General features: G+C 57.5%; 2 protein-coding genes across 2 annotated transcripts; both read left to right on the top strand.

The window, feature by feature from the left end:
* Positions 1 to 303: 303 nt before the first annotated feature.
* BKCO1_5000046 (wd repeat protein) lies at positions 304 to 7,154 on the top strand (the record flags this gene model as incomplete). The annotated part of the gene is made up of 9 exons (XM_020276639.1): positions 304 to 511; positions 693 to 1,100; positions 1,149 to 1,706; positions 1,768 to 2,197; positions 2,545 to 2,698; positions 2,757 to 2,945; positions 3,002 to 5,344; positions 5,396 to 5,851; positions 5,910 to 7,154. The coding sequence occupies 9 exons, from the start codon at positions 304 to 306 to the stop codon at positions 7,152 to 7,154; spliced, it is 5,991 nt and encodes a 1,996-aa protein (XP_020127507.1).
* A 4,610-nt stretch (positions 7,155 to 11,764) lies between these two features.
* BKCO1_5000045 (cation-transporting atpase 4 protein) lies at positions 11,765 to 13,254 on the top strand (the record flags this gene model as incomplete). Its single annotated transcript, XM_020276638.1, has 7 exons — positions 11,765 to 11,914; positions 11,966 to 12,082; positions 12,135 to 12,325; positions 12,378 to 12,491; positions 12,569 to 12,649; positions 12,710 to 12,777; positions 12,836 to 13,254. 7 exons carry the CDS (start codon positions 11,765 to 11,767, stop codon positions 13,252 to 13,254), a joined length of 1,140 nt encoding a protein of 379 aa, XP_020127580.1.
* Between the last annotated feature and the right edge of the window lie 6,444 nt (positions 13,255 to 19,698).

The raw sequence follows: 19,698 nt of genomic DNA, 5'->3' as shown, positions 1-19,698 counted from the left end.
CTAATCTGATTTCATACGTGGACGGGTGGGAGGAACGGAGAGAAAATAGCTTGACGGATGGGATTGCATCTTCAGAGGTGCGTGGCAAATAGCGATGGCTGGGAGCTAGACAGATGGATGAAATTGAAGAACGAGGTGAAGTGAGAGGACGTGAGGACTTGGGTAGCAATCGTGCACGGACCGCGGGGCGATTTTCGCTTGCAAGGCCTGCAGGTGCGTATTTTCTTTTCTTGGTGCCACGCCGCGCCCTTGCCCTGTTTCCCCCGCCCCGAATTGCCTTCGGATCAGAAATTCAAAAAAAACATGTCGCACTCGTCAGCCTCCTCGGACACGGCCTCGGACCCGTTGGACATGCGCGGCGAGGAGGACTGGGAGGATGCCGAGCCCGATGTCGAGGAGATCCGCGTCGTCAGCCTGTTCGACGACCAAGTCTTTCCGGATGTCAAGCAGATGATCGAGGATTGCAAGAAAAGGTACAGCTTCGATTTCGTTGGCATTCAGAAAAAGCTGGGTGTGTACTTTTCCTTCTCTTCACGCCTTCCTACGGCTCCACTCCTCTATCTCCGTGCTCTCGTTCAAGGTCACGTGCCTACATACCATCCGATCCAACCTGTCCTCCCTGACTTGTCGGTGCTGGAAGCTCCATCCACATCGCGTAAACTATCTTTTGGTGGTACTAACCGCTGCCAAAGGCCTTGACTTCTTCTCGAGCATCAAGCTGGTGAACTACATTCGTAGCGAAGTCAAAGCCGGAAACAAGAACCCCGCCGTGTCTGACGCATCGGCATTCGCCGACGACAAGTACCTGCAGCCTGTGCTCGAGGACGATGCCGTGCTCTTTTCTCTGGATGAGCTGTCGGATGAGACCGAGGAAGAATCGCTGTCTGAAGAGGGACGGAGAGTGAAGGAGCTCGAGGAGCAGCTCCAGCAATTGGCGAGCCAGTTCAGCGAATACAGAGAAACCGTCTCTAGAACACTCGAAGAGCGCTGGAACGACAAAGACTCGAAGGCGGCCGAAGCGGGCCCCTCCGGATCGACAAAGGCTCCCGAGGGCAAGTGGGGCATCGATACCGGATACTTCGATTCCTACTCGTACAACGGTAAGCTGTTCGGGTGCCTGATTCGAGCCGGCTGTTAATTCCCATCAGACATCCACGAGACGATGCTCAAGGACACCATCCGCACTGATGCGTACAGGGACTTTGTGTACGACAACAAGCACATCTTCGCCGGAAAGACGGTGCTGGACGTGGGCTGCGGCACGGGCATCCTGTCCATGTTCTGCGCAAAGGCCGGCGCTGCCCACGTCATCGCCGTGGACAACAGCGAGATGATCGAGAAGGCCGTGGTCAACTGCCACGCCAACGGCTTCTCCACCGACAAGATCACCTGCCTGCGCGGCAAGATCGAGGAGGTCACGCTCCCCGTCGACAAGGTGGACATCATCATCTCGGAATGGATGGGCTACTGCCTGCTCTTCGAAGCCATGTTCGACAGCGTCATGTGGGCCCGGGACCGCTACCTGAAGCCCGACGGGCTGATGGTCCCGAGTCACTGCACGCTGCACATGGCGCCTTTCTCCGACGACGACTTCATCGCCGACAGCATCGACTTCTGGCACGATGTGTACGGCTTCGACATGAGCGCAATGATGGAGAAGATCCGCGACGACGTCAGGGTCAGGAGCCTGAAGACGGACAAGCTTGGTGAGTCTAGAAATGCCCGGGTCGAGCGAATTCGTCTGCTCACTGATCTTTCCCTCTGCAGTCTCTCAATCGGCCCAGTTCTTGCAGCTCCCTCTGCACACCATCACGACCGAAGAGCTGGAGTTTGTCAAGACCTTCTCGGTCGAGGTGGACAAGGATGCCAGCGCGCTGGACGGCTGGTGCATCTGGTTCGACACCTTCTTCCTGCCGTCCCGCGACGCCGTGCTTCCAGCGGACGCGCGGGCCGAGACATGGAAGGGCCCAGGAAACGCCTTCACGACGGGCCCCGGCGGCAAGCCCACGCACTGGGAATCCGGGCTGCTGCTCGTCGAGCGCACCGGCAAGGAAGCGGAGCTGAAGAAGGGGCAGAAAATCGCAGGCAGTGTGACGTACAAGAAGGCGGGCAAGAACACGCGCGACTTGGCCATCGAAGTGGAGTGGGAGGTCGAGGGCGCGGCGGACGGCAAGCGGAAGCAGGCGTGGAAGCTCGAGTAAAGCATGCGCATGCGTGCGACTTCAGATAGAGCTCGATGCAAAAAACGGTCAGAAGCGGTGGGGGGTGGTCTGGCAGCCCCACCGATTGGCTGCAGAGCGGGTGAGAGCAGCGCTAGGAATGCAAGATTATCGCTCCCAGATGAATGCGGAGGACTGCGGAGGTGTGGGATGCCCCGAGCGAGCACTGCATGGCCGGGGTGTCGTCATCGCACGGGCCTGTTTGGCCGTCACCCCATGACAGCTGGCCAAGCACCAAAAACTCCATCTGGTGCTCTCGAGACAGCACCCACGCCTGAGCACCGCCCGCCCCGCCCCAAACCCCCAGCTCTGCCCGGACCACCAGCGCCTCCGCCCACCGCCCGCCTCCGGACCATGACGACCCGGCTGTAGAGCTCGCAGCTCCAGCATCCCGTTCCATGCGCGCCATCCTCCCCGGCCGTCCCAACGCAGAGCTCGCTGCTGTGACCACCGGGCTCTCGGAGGGAAGGCAGCTGATCGTGCGCAAGACGCCCCCCGCCCCCCGCCAATGCCCCCCGGCTGACGTCGTTGCTGCAGGCCTACATCTCGGGCAATGCCCTCGTGATCCTCGACGGCCCGCGCCACATCGTCCAGACGACCTACACCGAAGATGAAGGGAACTTGGTGGCCGTGGTGCTGGACGAGTCGTCGGGCAAGATCGCCGCCGCCTCCAAGACGGCCGTCTACGTCTACAAGCCGCACGGCCTGGACATTGGCCAGCCCAAGGTGCGTCGCCCTGCGAGCGCCCTGCCCCGCCCGACTCTGACAATGGACCTTCGCAGTGGACACAACAACACACATTGACCCTCGCCGACCCCCACGACCACATCCGCACCCTGTCCTGGGGCATCGCCGAGGAGCTGCTGGTTGGGAGTGCGGCCCTGACCCTGTTCTCCACACACAATCACGAGTCCGAACGCCTCTTCACCGCGCCGCTTGCCTCTCCCGCAAAGTTCGCCCAATTCTCCTACGATGCCACCTTCATCGCCACCACCTCGACCTACGACCGGCTCGTCAAGATATGGCACCGCCTCAGCTTCGGCAGCGTCGAGGAGCGCTTCGACGTGGCCTACCTGCCACACCCGACCACTGTCACCGGCCTGCACTGGCGCCGCCCGCGCCACCGCGAGCAGCTGATCGAGAACGTGCTATACACCATCTGCGCCGACAACAAGGTGCGCGTGTGGGTGGGCGGCGAGCACCGCGGGCCCGAGATCTTCCAGCTGTGGGCCGAGGTCGACCTGCACGAGTCCATCAAGCCGCGCGCTCTCGACCCTGCCACACGCTCCGGCCGCCGCTACACTTTCTTCATCGACAGTGCCGACTTCGCCGTTGCGACTGAGCGCGCCGTGCAGCAGGCGGCCGACGGCGGCGGCACCCCGGAGGAGAGCCATGCGCTGCAGCACTTGATCGAGGTCGCGAACCGCACCCCCGAGGTCTGCGTCGTGCTGGACGACAAGGGCAACATGTCGGCCTGGGGCTTGGAGAGCGTCGACACAAAGGTCAAGAAGTCGAGCAACATCTTCAACATCGCCCACGTCGAGGGGCTCCGGCTGCATTTTGCAAAGGACGCCTTGCCGGCTGAGGACAATGTTCAATTCCATGCCTTCTGCGGCGACGCTCACGGCAGCTCCTTCACCCTGCTCATGCACCACTTCGATGGAAGGATAGAGTGGATGGAGGGCAAGATCGATCTGTTGTTCGACCCTTCGCCCATCAAGTTGACGAGATTGGAGCGCGAAACCATCTTGACCGGACATACTGCACCCATCAAAAAGGTAGTGCGCACAGCGAGCGGACGTGCCTTGATTTCCCGGACCGACAAGAACGCGGGCGTTGTGTGGAGGCAGGAGAACTCGAAGCATTCCGGCCCTGTGCTCGCTCGGCACAGCACCGTTCAGGTCGACGAACACATCCATCGGACCGCCTTGCTTGCCGAGGGCGATTTTGTCGTGTTCTTGCACCACGAAAGCATTTCGCTATGGGACGCGCGCACGCCAGCAGCGAAAGAGGTGGCCCGCTGCGAGTACCAGCTGCAGGGCAAGCCGCTCTGCCTGCTCCTCATCCCCGAAGTCGAGACCGATACTGGATGCGTTCATCTCGCCACCATCTCGTCCGACATGAAGGGAATTGGCTGGGAGGTGAGGATACCACCTAAAGCGACGCCTGTGAATCCCCGCCTGCACCTACATCGCCGCCAGTCTTCCATCAACATCGAAGGCAAGATTTCCATCACGGAAATGTGCAGGTTTGACCTGGGCGATGGCGGAGATCTTGCCTACGTCATCCCCGTCGATCCTGCTGGAACGCGGGCTGTCATCTCAGGCTTTTTGGACACGTTCGCTCGTGATGTCGCAATCTCGTACACCACCTCTGGCGTCATCAAGTCCTGGACTGCCAGAGTGAGCGGAGACCGAAAGAAGATTGAATGGCTGCTCACCTCAACCGTAAGCACTGGCGTAGAGAACCCGACGCTGTGCAGTGGCACATCGATCCGCAAAGCAGCGCTGGTCGATGCAGAAAAGACCGGTCTCACCATCTGGGGCACGCGAAGCGCGCAGTTGGAGCACGAAGAGCGCTTCGAGTCTCATGACATCATCCAGGACATCGATTGGTCTTCCTCGCCGGATAACCAGTCCATCCTCGCCGTCGGCTTTCCTCACAGAGTAGTCATCTACGCACAGCTGCGCTACAACTACCTCGACCACGGACCATCTTGGGCGGCGATTCGAGAAGTTCGCATTCGAGAGGTCACGCCGCATCCGATTGGCGATTCGGTCTGGCTTGGCAGTGGAAATCTGGTCATCGGTGCTGGAAACCAGCTTTTTGTCCAAGACGAGCATGTCGAGGTCGATGATGGCGTCCTTCCGGATCTGCGCCTCGTTGAACACAGAGAAGCTCACCGGAAGAAGGCGGTGGATCTGTTCACTCTTGTGAGCAGACTCAATGGTCCACTGCCCGTCTACCATCCACAGATGCTCGCTCAGTGCGTGCTTCTTGGGAAACTGCCGCTCGTGCAGCGCATCCTCATCAACCTCTTCAAGGTACTCAAGTTCTACACGGAAGGCGATCCTTTCGACACCATGCTCGGATTGTCGCCTGAGGATTTCTTTGAGGATCAAGGGGTAAGTGCTGACAAAAGAGGTTTACGGATCAAGCGGCTAACGGAGTCACAGGCCACTATGAACGGTTCTGCTCGAAAGGAGCTGCAGTCATCGTACGCAGACTTCACCGAGGAGGACGACGAGCCCGCCAGCGTGACAGAGCAAGTCGCTGTGAGCTTGAACGAGCTTCTCCAGAAAAAGTCGGTACCACAGCTGTCCAACCGTGAGCAATTCCACCTCGCAGACATTGTCGAGTGTGTCGGCACGGTCGAGAAGCACCGGAGAAGCGTCGATGACAACGCCTGTCGTTTCTTGCTCTTCTTCAGGCAACACTATCTCCGCGACAAGGGTGGCCAGCGCAGTGATGACAAGTCTCACTTGTCTTGGCGCGAGATCACCTGGGCATTTCACAGCGGCAGCCAGGACATTCTGTTGGATCTAGTGAGCAGGCATTTCCAGGGACGAATGTTGTGGAAACAGGCAAAGGAGGCGGGCATTTTCATGTGGATGACCGACATCAACGCTGTGGTGAGTGATGAACTGCTGCTCACAGAAGCAAGCAAGATGCTGACACCAAGTGCCACAGCGCGCTCAATTCGAAGTGATAGCCCGCAACGAGTACACCAAGTCGGAAGAAAAGAACCCAACTGACTGCAGCTTGTACTACCTCGCGCTGCGCAAGAAGGCGGTCCTCGTCGGCCTGTGGCGCATGGCCACATGGAGCCGCGAGCAACCTTCGACCCACCGCCTGCTCCAGAACAACTTCAGCGAAGCCCGCTGGAGGACGGCAGCGCTCAAAAACGCATACGCGCTGATGGGCAAACGCCGCTTCGAATACGCCGCCGCCTTCTTCCTCCTCGCCGACCACCTCCAAGACGCCGTGGCAGTCCTCTCCAACCAAATGAACGACACGCAGCTCGCCATCGCCGTCGCGCGCGTCTACGAAGGCGACGACGGGCCCGTCCTCCGCAAGTTCCTCACCGAGCGCGTCCTCCCCCGCGCCGTCATGGAGAACAACCGCTGGCTCGCGACCTGGGCCTTCTGGCACCTCGGCAAGCGCGACGTGGCCGTCCGCGCCCTCGTGACGCCGCTGTCCACACTGCTCTCGCCCCTGGACTCGGACTCCCCCAGCCTGCAGTCGCGCCTCTTCCTCACCGACGACCCCGCCCTCGTCGCCCTGTACCGCCAGCTGCGCGACCGCTCGCTGCAGACGCTGCGCGGCGCCCTCGCCGTCGCGCCCCGCGCCGAGTGGGAGTTTCTGATCCACACCGCCCGCCTGTACGAGCGCATGGGCTGCGACGTCCTGGCGCTGGATCTCGTCCGCGGGTGGGAGTTTTTGCAGGCGCAGCCCGTCGTGCCGCCCTTGCCGGCGATGGGGATCCCCGCGACGATGCATTCGTCGGTGGTCAATAATGGCAGTGCAGGGGGTGGGGGTTTCGCCCTCCCGTCGGGCCCGCCTAGCCCGGTCGCGACGTACGACATCGATCCGAGGAAGTTGCTGCGTCGGCGGAGCAGTCTGGTCGTGGCGGACTTGCCGCCGACGCCCACGCCGATGCGGTCGGCGCTGGATGGGTTTTTTGTTGATGGGGTTAGTGGTGGGGGGACGGCTGTTGTGGAGGAGGACGAGGATGAGGATGAGGATGATGAGGATGAGGGAGGTGAAGGGGAGAAGAGGAATGGGGTCAATGGGAGTGGTGGTGGGGATGCGGCGGCGAACGAGAAGGAGAAGGAGAAGGAGAAGGAGAAGGAGAAGAAGAAGCCGCCGCCGCCGCCGCCGACGCAGTTCCATGAGCCGGATGCTAATAGTTTGTTGGATTCGTTTGGGTTTTGAGAAGAGACAGAGAGAGAGAAACGGTGGGAAGAAGAGCGTGTTGGTGGTAGTACTTTTGGTGGTGGTGCCGGCCGTGGAGGGATGCGGGTCTTTCCTTTTTCTTTTTTTTTTTGGTGTGTTCTTTTTGGAAGCTTGTAGATCACCCCCTTTCTTCCCCGTCGAGGCATTGGGACATGGCGTTGATTTCCTTTTTTTTTCTTCCTCCTTCTTCTCTCCTCTTGGTCTTCTTTTCAAGAATAGTCAGACCTCTTTGTTAACGACACGGGAAAAGCCCCAGCCAGTTTCTTGAGAGGTTGATATGAAAGACGGTGTTCCTGCTGCTCCTGCTGCTGCTGCTGCTATTGGCAGGTGGTTAATTGGTTCCTTCTTCTTCTCTTGGAGAAGGTTTTGTTGTTGAGATATTTAGCAGTTCAACCGCGATGGCGCGTCTGTCTGGTTAGTGCGGACATGTATGCACACACATGATTTATTTTTTTTGCCAACCTTTATTCATGATGATGAGGCACCTTTTTTTTCTCCCCTTCTTCTTTTTTTTTTTTGGCTGATGCGGCAGCCCGACGTTTTTCCTTACAGGGAAGGGGGTGAGAAAGGAAAAGAGGGAGAGAGGGGGAGAGAGAGAGCGCATCAGGCCATGGAGTTAGGTTAGCTGGTGTGCGTGCTTATGTATATATATATGTGTGTGTGTGTGTATATAATGTCTGTGGGGTTTGTTCGTTTGATTGTTTTTGGTTTGAGGAAGAAAGATTAAGTCCTTTTTTTTCTTTCTTTCTTTTCCGGGGGTGGGGGTAATGCGGTTTAAGCTACTTCATGTGGAAAGTGTATGAGATTAACACGCATCACGGGAGGTGGGCTTTGTTTATGATCGAAACAACATGCTGGCTTAGCCATACGTCTTAATGATGATGATGATGATGATGATGGTGATGATGTGTTAGAGTTGGACCCAGAAACGAGAAAAGGAAAGGCGTTCTCCATATCAAGCACGGCTTGATACCAGTGAGGCGCTGCAACGCAGGAAGAAGAACGGCACGGAAGAGGTAAGAGCAAGATGAAGGGCCGTTGCGGCGCCATCAGGGCCGTGTTTTCGCGCGTGCGACGGTTTCTCTCTCCTCTGTCAGGCGCCCGTGTCTCGCTGATCGGTTTATCGCTTGTCCACGCAGAGACCGCTTTGCTCCCGAACAAGCACCGGACATGGCTTTGTGTCGTATGAGAGCCAAGAGACAGAGTAGGGATTGGAACGGTACGGCTTCGCTAGCTTATCGCTGCCACTTTATTTTGCGTCGGCTGATATTGTCGGACTTGAGGGGCGTTGGGCAACTCGGGCGAAGGATCCCCTTGGGATGGTGAGCAATGTCGAGATTCCAACACGATGAGTGAACAGAAGGTGAGCGGCGGGCGTGGGGTCATGCCACTTTTTGTTTGCATCGAGGTAGGAAAGTCAGGGTCAGACCTAGATCGGGTAGCGCCGGACGTAACGAGGTGTTGATATGCCCGAAGATCCGACGGACCGCACTAATGGGGGGAAGAGCTACTGAGCAACGGTCAGCATGGCTGGGCATCGATATGGTGGCCTTGGGGAAGGTGCTTTTATTGAAAGTCCTGCTGAGACTCAGGGATGGGGGCCTGAATGTATCCTGACGGTATGCGAGGATTGACCACTCATGTTTAGAGCCGCTAGCGGCCTGATCACTTGCAAGTATCACCTTCCGCGGAAATCGTTTCGATCACGAAAGTCAAGAAGAGCCAACGATCCGGCGTGGGGGATGGCTGGGGATGTTTTCGACTGGATGTGGATGTGTTTCTACAATACACAGAGCGCACCTTGACCACGTACATCGGCCCCACATGTAGTCCCGATGGCCAACGTCCTCTCCGCAATTGGTCCTTTCGTTCAGGCACGGTGATCAGGAGGAAGCATCTCGCAATAAGCGACGTAAAGAGTATTGCGTCCGCTTACGCGATGCACCTCCATCAGACCTGGTAGTGGCTGTGTAGCGAGATGGAGGCCTCCATGGCTAGTGCTCCCGTTGATCGAGCCTGGACCTTCGGACGGTCTTTGGCAGGACGTTGGCTTGGACTGTCGCGGTACCGAGATAGTGCATGGGTGGGTGTCAAGTCGACTATAGACCATAGCGCAGCCAAGTGTCTCCACGGGCAGCGGTTACAGTTTCCCAGGGTGCTGATGCTGGTATAGGCAGAGATGAGTGGTTTTACATGAAGACGGCGAGGATGGTTGGGCTTGGACGGGAAGCTTGGCGAGCTTGAAGGCAGCAAACAGCAGGCCAAGGCACCGATCACTCGGGATGGGCGATGGGATGGGCGATGGGATGGACAGATGTGTTCCCAGGGCTTCGCGCCAGCAAGGCGGGTCCTCGCTCAGCGGCAGAGAAAATTTGAAGGCCCTTGCAACATGGCTCTTGGCTTCCCGATACCGCGGCTGCCGTGCTCCGGACTCGCACAGTCGGTGTAGCCATCAGCCGACGCATCAGTGGAGTCGGGGATGCGGTTGCGTGCGCCGGATTTTCGAGCTCTGAGCGAGACGGCGTCTTTACTCGGTGTGGAGAGGTCTTCGGTCCACCCAAGCGGCGCGCTGCGGCACCGGGAATCTCGTGGTGTTTTGCTTCTTCGACAGAGCGTGCGGCGCAGGGCTGACGGGCCGGAGAGGAGAGGGGATTGGGAGCGTTGCATGTCTCACATGGTACACTAGCCACCAGCCCCGCCGCGCAATGCAACAACGATGGCACTCTAAGAGCGGGCCTGGTGGAAGATGGTTCCCAGCACTGGTGATGGCTTCGGACGGTGCGGGTGCGGATAGTCGGCAGCTTACTAGGGAAGGTGACGACGATGATGGGCTCGCGCCGGACGTGCGCCGCGATCGACGTTTATTTCCGACGAGCGGGCGAGCGAGATGCGGCGCGGGCTCGCTTGTGGCGCCAGCCTGTTTTTCACAACGACAAAGACCTCGACCTCGACCTCGACTTCGCCATCTCTGCAGCCAGCCGCCCCGTCTCCCGCAGCGCCGCCCGGATCCCGCGCTGGAAGGATGAGAGCTGCCCGTCTGCCCATCTACTGCAGGCCGCCGTCGTCTAGGCCGCTGGTTCGTCACTCCCGCCGTGCCGCAGCGCCGCAGTGATGGGAATCCCCGACATGGCAGATGGCACATGGCACATGGCAGCATAATTCCACACAAAAGGCCCGTTTTCCTTCCTCCGCAAGTTACCGGCGCCTAGGCAGCGCTGCGCCGCAGAGGGGAAAGTGACAAGACGGCGCCCATTCTCGGGTCGCTCCCGCCCCACACCTGTGACGCTGGCCTTTGGTCTGCCGCATCATGCCTAGGGGGCGCGGGAGCGCCGATCACACCCTGGCCTACTACCTACTCTCTGCATCGGCCGGACCGCTGGGCACTGCTGCTGGTGCGCGGCCTTGGGAATCTCATGTCGAGACAGGCACAGCACCACGCCGCCATCCGCATGGCCTCCGTACCGGCCTCGAAGCCACCATACGGGCCAGCCCAGGTTCCACAAGTCTGGCTGACAGCATCGAGGCCAATTGGCTCGTTCTCTCGGCTACGCCCTGGGCTGACCGTTTTCGGACCGAGCGCCTCCTCTACAAAGAGACTGTGTGGACGCTGCGAAACCCAGTGGCGCCCGTCGGGACATTGCCCCCCGGCGCAGCTACGCAGTAGTCGGCAGGCGGCAGCTTCCCGCGCGCCTGGTTCGAGGGTCGAGGTTCCCCTCTCGCTCTCAGGAGGCCTCTGTTCCTGGCTCGCTGCTCCCCCACCGCATGCTCTTGCAATGTCCGGCCACACTGGGCCAGCCTTGGCCTCGGCACACGGCCATCGTCCTGCCTCGCCGGGGTGTCGCGGTCACTCAAGCCGAAAGATCGCCCTGGGATTGCCCGAAAGCGCCAGGGCGCCAGCGGTGATCGCAGGCTGCCGGCAGACAGGGTGTGCACGCAGCACCTTGCCCTACCGGTGTCGTTACAGACCCTCTTACGAATCCACCTGCCGCCGGGACCCGCCTGCTTGTGCCCACGCCACTATGCGCAGGGCGAGATCCCCCAATTTCATGTCGGCCTTCCTCCACGCCAAGATCCGTCCAGCGCAGAGGGTAGCCAGAGAGACAGACGGGTCCCACGGCCGAGCCGCTTCGCCCTCTGCTCCGGCCTTTTGACACGACTGCGTCTAGATCCCGCGTCGCCCTGATGACGCTACCTCTGCGCCCTCGCCAGATGCTGCCGCTGAGCATTTCCCCATTCTGCCGCTGCTTGAGGGATCAGGACCTCACCGACAGTAGCGCTCCCGGGCCCTGGCCCTGTATACAAGTCTGAGCGTCCCAGCCCTGGTCTTGGCCACCAGGCATTGCCTTCTCCCGCTCGCTACGGGCGCAGCTCGAGGCCCACCCCCAGGTCTTTCATACTTCCAGGGCTCGTTCCCACCCATCTCTGACAGCCCGCCCTCCCCTCCGTCTCGCCTGGAACTGCTTAAACCCACCGGCTCCCTGTTCCCCAGCTCTGGATCCGTCGACCCGCCACCAAACCCGCCTTCTGTGAATCCCTCAGACGACAAGCTCTCGGTGGTCCGTCGGCGACCACCTCCTCTTCTCTCCATCATGACCTTGTTCCTGGATAATTCGGCCCATGTGGCCGCCTCCGTCATCAGCATTGCCATTCTCGCCACTACCATCTATGCCCTGCGAGTGTACACGAGGTTAAAGGTGGCGGCTTGGGGCATCGACGACTGGTGCATGACCGCGGCTATAGTACACTTAGCTCCCCCACTTCTGCGCCGCGCCCGACGCTAACTTTGCCAGCCGCCTTTCGCCGTGCTTTCGGCCGCCTGCATTCTGGCGTCCTTCAATGGTGTCGGAGTGCACGTGGAAAGATTCCAAGACCCTGCGCTTGCAAAGTACCAGGAGATTGGCCTCAAGGTAAGGGCGCCGACTCCAAGCTGCACGGCGGTGCACTCGCTTACGGTCGTAGTGGTTCTTCTTGTTCGAGGTCTTTTACTGCGTTGCCATCATCCCGATCAAGCTTAGCATTGCGTTCCAGCTGATCCGCATTGCGGCGGGGAGGAAGTTCTACGTGTACAGCCAGTATGTGGTGGCCGCCTTGTTCACCACCATGAACCTCATCGCGGCGCTCTACATCATCTTCCAGTGCCAGCCCGTCTCGTAGGTTTCGGTGCTCTTGGGCTGCGGGGTTGCGGCGCTGACGCTCGAACAGGTACGCGTGGAACACGCAGCAGGAGGGAAAGTGCAACGACGCCATCATCCTGACGGACATCTACTACGCCACGACTGCGGTCAACATTGCGACGGATTGGTTCTGCGCGGCCATGTACGTCTCTTTAAAGATTGCGGTTGCATCCTTTGCGACTCATGGGCACGGCTAACGAGTCATACTTACCGCGGCAGGCCTATTCCGCTACTATGGAACGTAAAGCTTAACCGCAACGCCAAGATCTCCGTCGGATGCATTTTGAGCCTGGGCATCTTGTAAGTCGCCATCTTGGACATTGCGTCCATTGCGTCTTCGCTGCTGACGGCGCCGATCAGCGCCTCCCTCTCGGCCTGCATTCGCCTCAAGTACACGGTCAACCTGCAGAACTCCAACGACTATCTTTGTAGGCTTCCCCCTTTTTTTGTCTCCCCCTTCGAGCAGCGCTGACCTGGGCCATGCAGATGCCATCTCCGACATCCTGCTCTGGGGCTACGCCGAGAACGGCATTGGTGTCATTGTCGGCTGCGTTGGCACGCTGCGCCCGCTGTTCCGCAAGGTGCTGCACCTGGGCTCCAGCGACGACGGCTCGACGCCCATGAAGTACGGCGGGGCCTCGTCGAAAGGAGGAAACTTCCCCAGCAACGCGCGCCGCACCTACGACAAGTTCGACTCGCAGTACGAGCTCGAGGAGGGCCTGGCCGGTGCCTCGACTAACGACAGCGACAAGTACGCGCCGCAGGCCCATGAAACCGAGATCCGCGCCGGCATGGCCCGGAGCGGCAGTCTGCGTAGCGACAGCGACAGCCAGAAGCAGATCCTGGAGGACAGGCAGGGCGCCGGCATCATGGTTCACAGCCAGGTGCAAATTTCCAGGGATTAAACGAAGCGGGCGGAGCAACGCAAAACCAAAACAAAAAAAAATGCATGCATATGGGAGGTTTATCGGCGCTGCGATTATTTTACACGAACTGGCAAAAACCACGGGCATATTCTGGGCGCGTTGTTTTCTTACAGTGGCAACCCTCATGACTCCTCTTTTCTTTCTTTGCAGTTCTTCATCTCCATTTTCCGAGCAAGATACCATGACGTAGGTCCCTTCTTTTCGTTCGCTGTGTTAATATTAAACAAATAGACTTTTTCATTCTACAAACTTGCTCTCAGGAGGCAGATGGCTCGAAGGTTCCCCCTTACTACATAGAATAAGCTTCCGTGCCCAGGCCGCGCATGAACTCAATTACTTAGTCGGTAGTAGCCCAATGGCGCCCTGTTTCACCGCTTGACAGTCTCTCCACATCGCCCACGCCTTGTATCGAACCATCTTGTTTTTGTCCTATGGTTACTGTGTAAAGAGATCTACCTATAACGCATCGCCTGCTATAGGCCGAGCCGAAACCACAAGCCGAGAGAGAGAGAAAAAGGGAAAAAGGACTCAAATGCGATGCATGAAACAGGGCTGGTTGCCTTTACGACACACCACCCACAAAACACTGCGCCGGTGACGCTCAACGAACGAACGACCGAACGACACGCCTGTCCTCTGGGTCTCATGCGACAATCATCATCCACTTTTCCGCTCGAATCTTTGCCGAACGGGGGTGTTTCACGCGTAAAATGATCAGCGACTTCACGCTAATCGCCGGCGCAAGGTTTGCGCAGACTCTCTCCCCCTCCCCTATTACCTACATCTTCGATATCTCGATCTCCTCGTACCTCGGCCGCTCGGTGTTTAGTGATACACGAACAGGAAAAAGGGAGGAGGCAAGGGGGCGGACGTGGTGATCAGATCAACTTCTTATTTCGCGCAGCCATCGCCATTCGCTTAGGCTTTGACACTCGCAAAGCGAGATCTGGATCGACAGGAAGAAGAAAAGAAAAGAAAAGAGGGAACAACGTTACATACGCAAAGAACGCGTCGTGAGTGGGGACCGTGATGGAACAGGAAACACAACGGTGGCCCGAAGCGGTCCGTCCGCCCGTTGCCCGCGCGCTTCGCTCGCTTCCCGCTCGCATGATCCGTCGCTTTGTGCAATCATCGACATCATCGTCGGCTTCGGGAAAACTCACATGCTCCTTCGACGCATCCTTCGAGACGTTGCCACACTGGCGGGATCGTCCGCGGCTTGGCCCCAAATGGGATCGATATGGTGCGGCCTGTGCGGATTCCTGTCTCGCCCGCTTCTTTGGACTTCTTCACTCTCGGCTTCTTTCCCTTTTTGCTTCGCTCGTCCTGTCGTGCTCCTTTGTCAAAACCGTGTTCGATGTATTGTGCTTTTTTTTTTTTTCGTGATGGTCCTCTTTGCTCGACTTTGTAAAGAGCCTTGTGCATCGCTCTCACCGCGTCGCTGATCGGGCTTGTCGCGTAAACTCGCTCGGGTTCGCAAGTTTCGGTCAAGCTGGAGAAGTCCGTGTCGCCTACTTTTGCGAGTATCTCGTCATGTTGTTTCTGTCGCCGACAGTGGCTGTGTTGCTTCTCCTTAGTCTTACTGGCCACTTAGGGATGAGGCCTACACGGGATATATACACGCTCTTGGAGCTGCTGCTACGGGGTCGAGTGAGCGACTTCGACATCATCAGGGATAAATGCATCTTCAGTCCCGCCTGAGGAAAAATTAAGACCTTCGAGGATAAGAGCCGAGTGTGGACATGGAATCATGTACATTGTGCAAGCCGTCAGGTCAGTTCATCGACACTGGCCAAGACCGGAGGATGAGAGTTTTCTGCTATTGATTGCAGCTCGGATTTATTCTCCCCAGATTCTAAAATGCTGTCCGTCAGTCAAATCGATAGTTAGAGAAGACATTGCCGAGAACATTTCCGGGATCCCTAAATCAAGTTGTGGCCAAGCAACAGCGGCCATCTCGAGCATCTCAGACGCACATTATGTAATCAATCGACGTCCTCCACATGTCGTCAGCTTCACTTATCTCCTGCGAGCTATAACGCTGACTGTGTGAAGAGCGAGGTCTATCCTCCCTTCTTTCCACTTTCTTTGACCTACTCTACTTTTGACAACGCAACGGAGGTAAAGTGTATCCGGGACCTCGCGATCCTTCGGTAAATCCAGGAGGCGTTAAGCTCCGCAAAGTCTCACCTACAGCTCTCAACAATTTCAGGGCTTTTCTGATGACACCACACTCGGGAAGCAAGAATCCACCAGGGCGTGAATCAGAAAGGGCATAAAGGGAAAGATCGACGTACATACAAGAAAGCAGCAAGGACTGGAAATGGCCAGCTTTTGTCTTGATGCTGGACTGTAACGCATGTTACCTACTGGCGAGGATGTGGCTACTGTGAATCGTCATCTAAAGTAACTTATTCTGTCTCGTTGGTGCACTGTTGCACATGTCATCTCAGTCCTTATGGAGGGGAATAACCGGAAATTTATGACTCTGTGAGCGCATGTGCTGGACGGTGAGACAAAGAAAGCGGACTGATTTTCTTGGCTCCATCGGTCAAACCATGAACAATTCTGGCAAACAAAAACCCAACAAAGTCCATGGTTGGCTGCTGCACCATTGGAAGAGAGCGCATAGCAATGCCACGGCAGCGAGTAGGAACGAGAGTGAATGACAAGATCAAGTGACTGCCTACACCGGTGAAAAAGAATGAGACTGTCGTGGTTTCTTTTCAGTGAAAGAAGTCCAAAGGATCGTTGGGATTGGAAGGGAAAACTGGTAGCAACCGCTAGAGGCGTGCCTGGAAGTAGTGGCCGACGCTAGTGCATCAACGTCCGGGAGTCTTCCATGGCTCGACCTTTCGATCGTCACGTCCATCTGCCGGGCGCCGTATTGAAAGGATCTGTTGCCGCCGACATACTCAGCGAATAGAGAGCAGTAGTAATGCTGTGGCGCTTTCAGCTGATGAATTTGTTGGGCCCCTACCCCGCAGAGAGTGCAGCCGCTGGCCGTGCACGTGTTCTGAGGCCATAGGCGATCACCTCCACTTGCTGGGCGGCATTGGATAAGAGGACAGCGCGGCATGCGCGGTACGCGACGGGAGACGTCACTGCTGCCTTGACTCACGAGAGCTCACGCGTGGGCCTGGGAGACAAGGGGTCCACGGCGCAGCCAATGGGAGGCGCGCCAATTCCGCCCCCCTCAACGTAAGCGCCTCTCTCGCGCCTGCAACTGGTGCCACAAGCAGAAGGTCCGCTGTGATGAATCCCTCCGTCCTCTCTTGTTTAAACAGCCGCCCTCGCAACCTCCACTGCCTTACCACTGAACTCTCCGCCGCTGACCCCGAGCATTCCGCAAAACACTCCAAGAACCATCCACAACCGCCAGAATGTCGCTCGGATCCGGCTTCGCTGTGTTCCTCAACCACTGCAAGTTCCGCCACGAATCCGCTGGCCCAGGCAACCCCCAACTCGACCTTCAGGGCAGCCAGTACAGCTCTCGTATCCGCGACCAACGCTCCCCTTCCCGTGACCTGGACCAGATGTGCGACGCCAGGGACGACGTACGCAACCCCTCGGGCATCCAGCCTCGAAGGCCTTCTTCAGTCTCCTCCGACGCCTCCCGTTAATCTTGAACGGCGATGAACCCATTTTCTCAGCGTGGGCTCTGGCTCTGGCCCAAACCCTCTCAGTTGTTTTTGTTATGGGATATCGACTGCCGAGGAGTTCTCCCAAGACCTGTGGATTCCCTCTAAGCCCTTGCCTCCTCACCCAGAATGCGCCAAGTACCTCTTTGTTTCCAGTTATCGGCTCCTCTGAATCCGCTGCTCTCGTAACGCTCGCCGACAAAGACGCTCAAGGCCTGAGTGCGTCAGATTTACCATCCCTCGCTTGCTTTCATACGATGACCAGTATCGGAATGGACGCGAGTTCTGGCAAGCCATCGGACCTGGCCACAGAAAACCTTACCGGCACCTATTCCATGTACGCCTACGTTTTGACCAGGCCGTATCTATGGTCTATCGAAGCGTTACTGCGTCTGGCACTTGCTGTCAGGTCTCTTCATCAACATTGGAATTACAATCTTGCAACTTTCTATGTCTGCCGCAGCCTGAGGAAGAGGCATTATGGCTATGACGGGAATCCGCCTTTTCACTTTTACTCCTCTTTACCATGATATCCCCGTTTGCTTATCGTCATTATCATTCTATTTCAATAGCTGTTGCGTTCTGGTTTACTTGCATATCGGAAATTGCCTTTTTTTTTTCTTTCTGGAGCAACTCTTACTTGTATTGCAGAATTAGGCCAGAAGACTAATCGATTGAGCTACAATTTCCGAATATTTTCCAAACTGACTTCAACGAGCGGTCAAAAGAGCTGATCTGGAAACATAACACCACCGCATCACTCTTCTCACGCTCCCACTACCACTGCCAACTGAGCGCCCTGAGTTTGCAGCACGTCGACTGCGACAGTGACCGGAGCCTCAACTGTCTCCAGAATGAACCGAACCCCAGTGAGCCTGAGGGTGCGCTCATCCAAAGCCAGCTCATTGACAGGCTTGAACTTGTTGTGCGGGTCATTCGTGCCGTCACGGTCCGCGAATTTGCAGCCGACGTGCTTGGCGTTGGGCCAGTTAATAGTACCGGCGCGCCCTGCGCTCAACCATCAATGATTAAACTTCTCAGGAACTCCCGCTGCCAACCAAAGGAGAATCCCCCTCGGCTACGCAAACGACCAGCCTCTAAGAGAGCAAAGGAAAAGTGCAGTAGTGGGTTGGCTGGCAAGTAAAGCAGAAACTTCACTCTCTGCAAACGCCACCCTCCTCCTCCTCAATTCCTCCTACGTCGCCTCCGCCACCGGCATATAGCACATATACTCCCCAAACCCCGTCTTCGCCCCCGCTGTCAAACTCAAGTCATCATGCGGCGTCCGAGCATCCCACAGAAACAAATCGCTTGGCTCCGCACACCACCTCACACACACACACACACACACACACACACACACAACCACCTCACCCAGTCCTCCACAACCCCACACCACTCACTCGCCCACGCCGGGGCCCGGAATCCTCCTCTCCTCCCCCGCCGCGGCCTCCTCCCCCCCATCGCTTCATCAAACTCACCACTCAACCCATGCGCCCCCGCCCCCGCGACACACACAATCCTCTCCCCGTCGCCGAGCCCATCGGAGAGCGAAGGTTCACGAGCTAGGCCCCCGCAGGCAGCGGAACCCGACCTTCTCCGGGTCTCGGTCTTGGTGCGGCTGAAGGGGTCGTTGCGGGGGTGGGGCTGGTCTGTCTCTGGTCGGGAAGGACGCGTTGGGAATGGTGGGGCGGGGCGGGGCGGTTGACGGCGAGGATGTCGGGAGGAGGGTGGACGGGATGGTGCCCACTGGCCAGCAGGTATGAGAGGGCGATGCTGATCCACGTGTACAGTCGATAGGCGGGGGCGAAGCCGGCAACGGATGGGAGGTATGCGGAGGTTTTTTTTTTTTGTGAGTCTGATAACACGTTTGAGCGTTGAGTGATGGAGGGGTTGGTCTTGGTGTTTGCGGCTGACGAGCAGGGGTTCTGCGGGACGAGGGCCGAGTTTAATTGTGGATTGTAAATGCAACTGCAACGGGGCGCGTGATTTACGGGAGAGGTAACGTAATGGTTCCACTGCTGAAATGGCCAAAGGATAATCGTTCTTACTCAGAGTCGCATATTTGTAGCAAATGAGCAACTGCGGCCACTTTGGGTCCTTTGACTTCATTCTGTCTGCTTGCTAAGCTGCTGTCATACTAATACGCATGGTATACTACGGCTGCCTCCGGACACTTGACAGGAAGCCACTTATGTTGTAGCAATGTTTGCGTATCTTTCAAGTGTCAGTGATTCACAAGGGCTTCACCTTGGTCGTCGTCAATCTCGCCGCGTGGGCCTCAGCCAGGTCATCCCAATCAACTGTCCTTTTCTACAGAGCGCGCAAGACCTCGCCCCTCAATGCACAGCTGCACTACGAGGAGACAGAACAGTTGTCTCAGAACGCACCCATGGTAATCAACAGAAGTGAAAGACCAGGTCGAAGAACCAAGGCCGGGGTTTCAGAATCTTGAGCGACATGCAGTCTCGCAGCGTACAATTCCCGCGTGCACGTTTGGCTCTTTGTCTCTTTGTTTCGAGTTTCTCCTGCTTCCAAGGTCACCCCTTTCTTCTCTGCGAGACGTCGAATGCCGAATGCACAGGCTCAGATCAAGGGAACGTTCGTGGTTGCCGACAATTCGGCCCGACTTTCTGTTCGCTTGGCCTTGTGAACGCCTGACAGAAAAGTTTTTGTGGCCTGAGGCCTACAGTTCAAGATCAAAACAGTGAGATAGCACATATTTGCTGTATATATGTTGTGTCTGACGCGTCGGGGCATGTTGTATACATGCACCCCAGTT

Source organism: Diplodia corticola (genome assembly GCF_001883845.1).
Source record: "Diplodia corticola strain CBS 112549 chromosome Unknown scaffold50, whole genome shotgun sequence".
Classification (NCBI taxonomy): Eukaryota; Fungi; Ascomycota; class Dothideomycetes; order Botryosphaeriales; family Botryosphaeriaceae; genus Diplodia; species Diplodia corticola.
The sequence above is the reverse complement of the archived record's forward strand: the minus strand, read 5'-3'. Positions and strand labels throughout refer to the sequence as shown.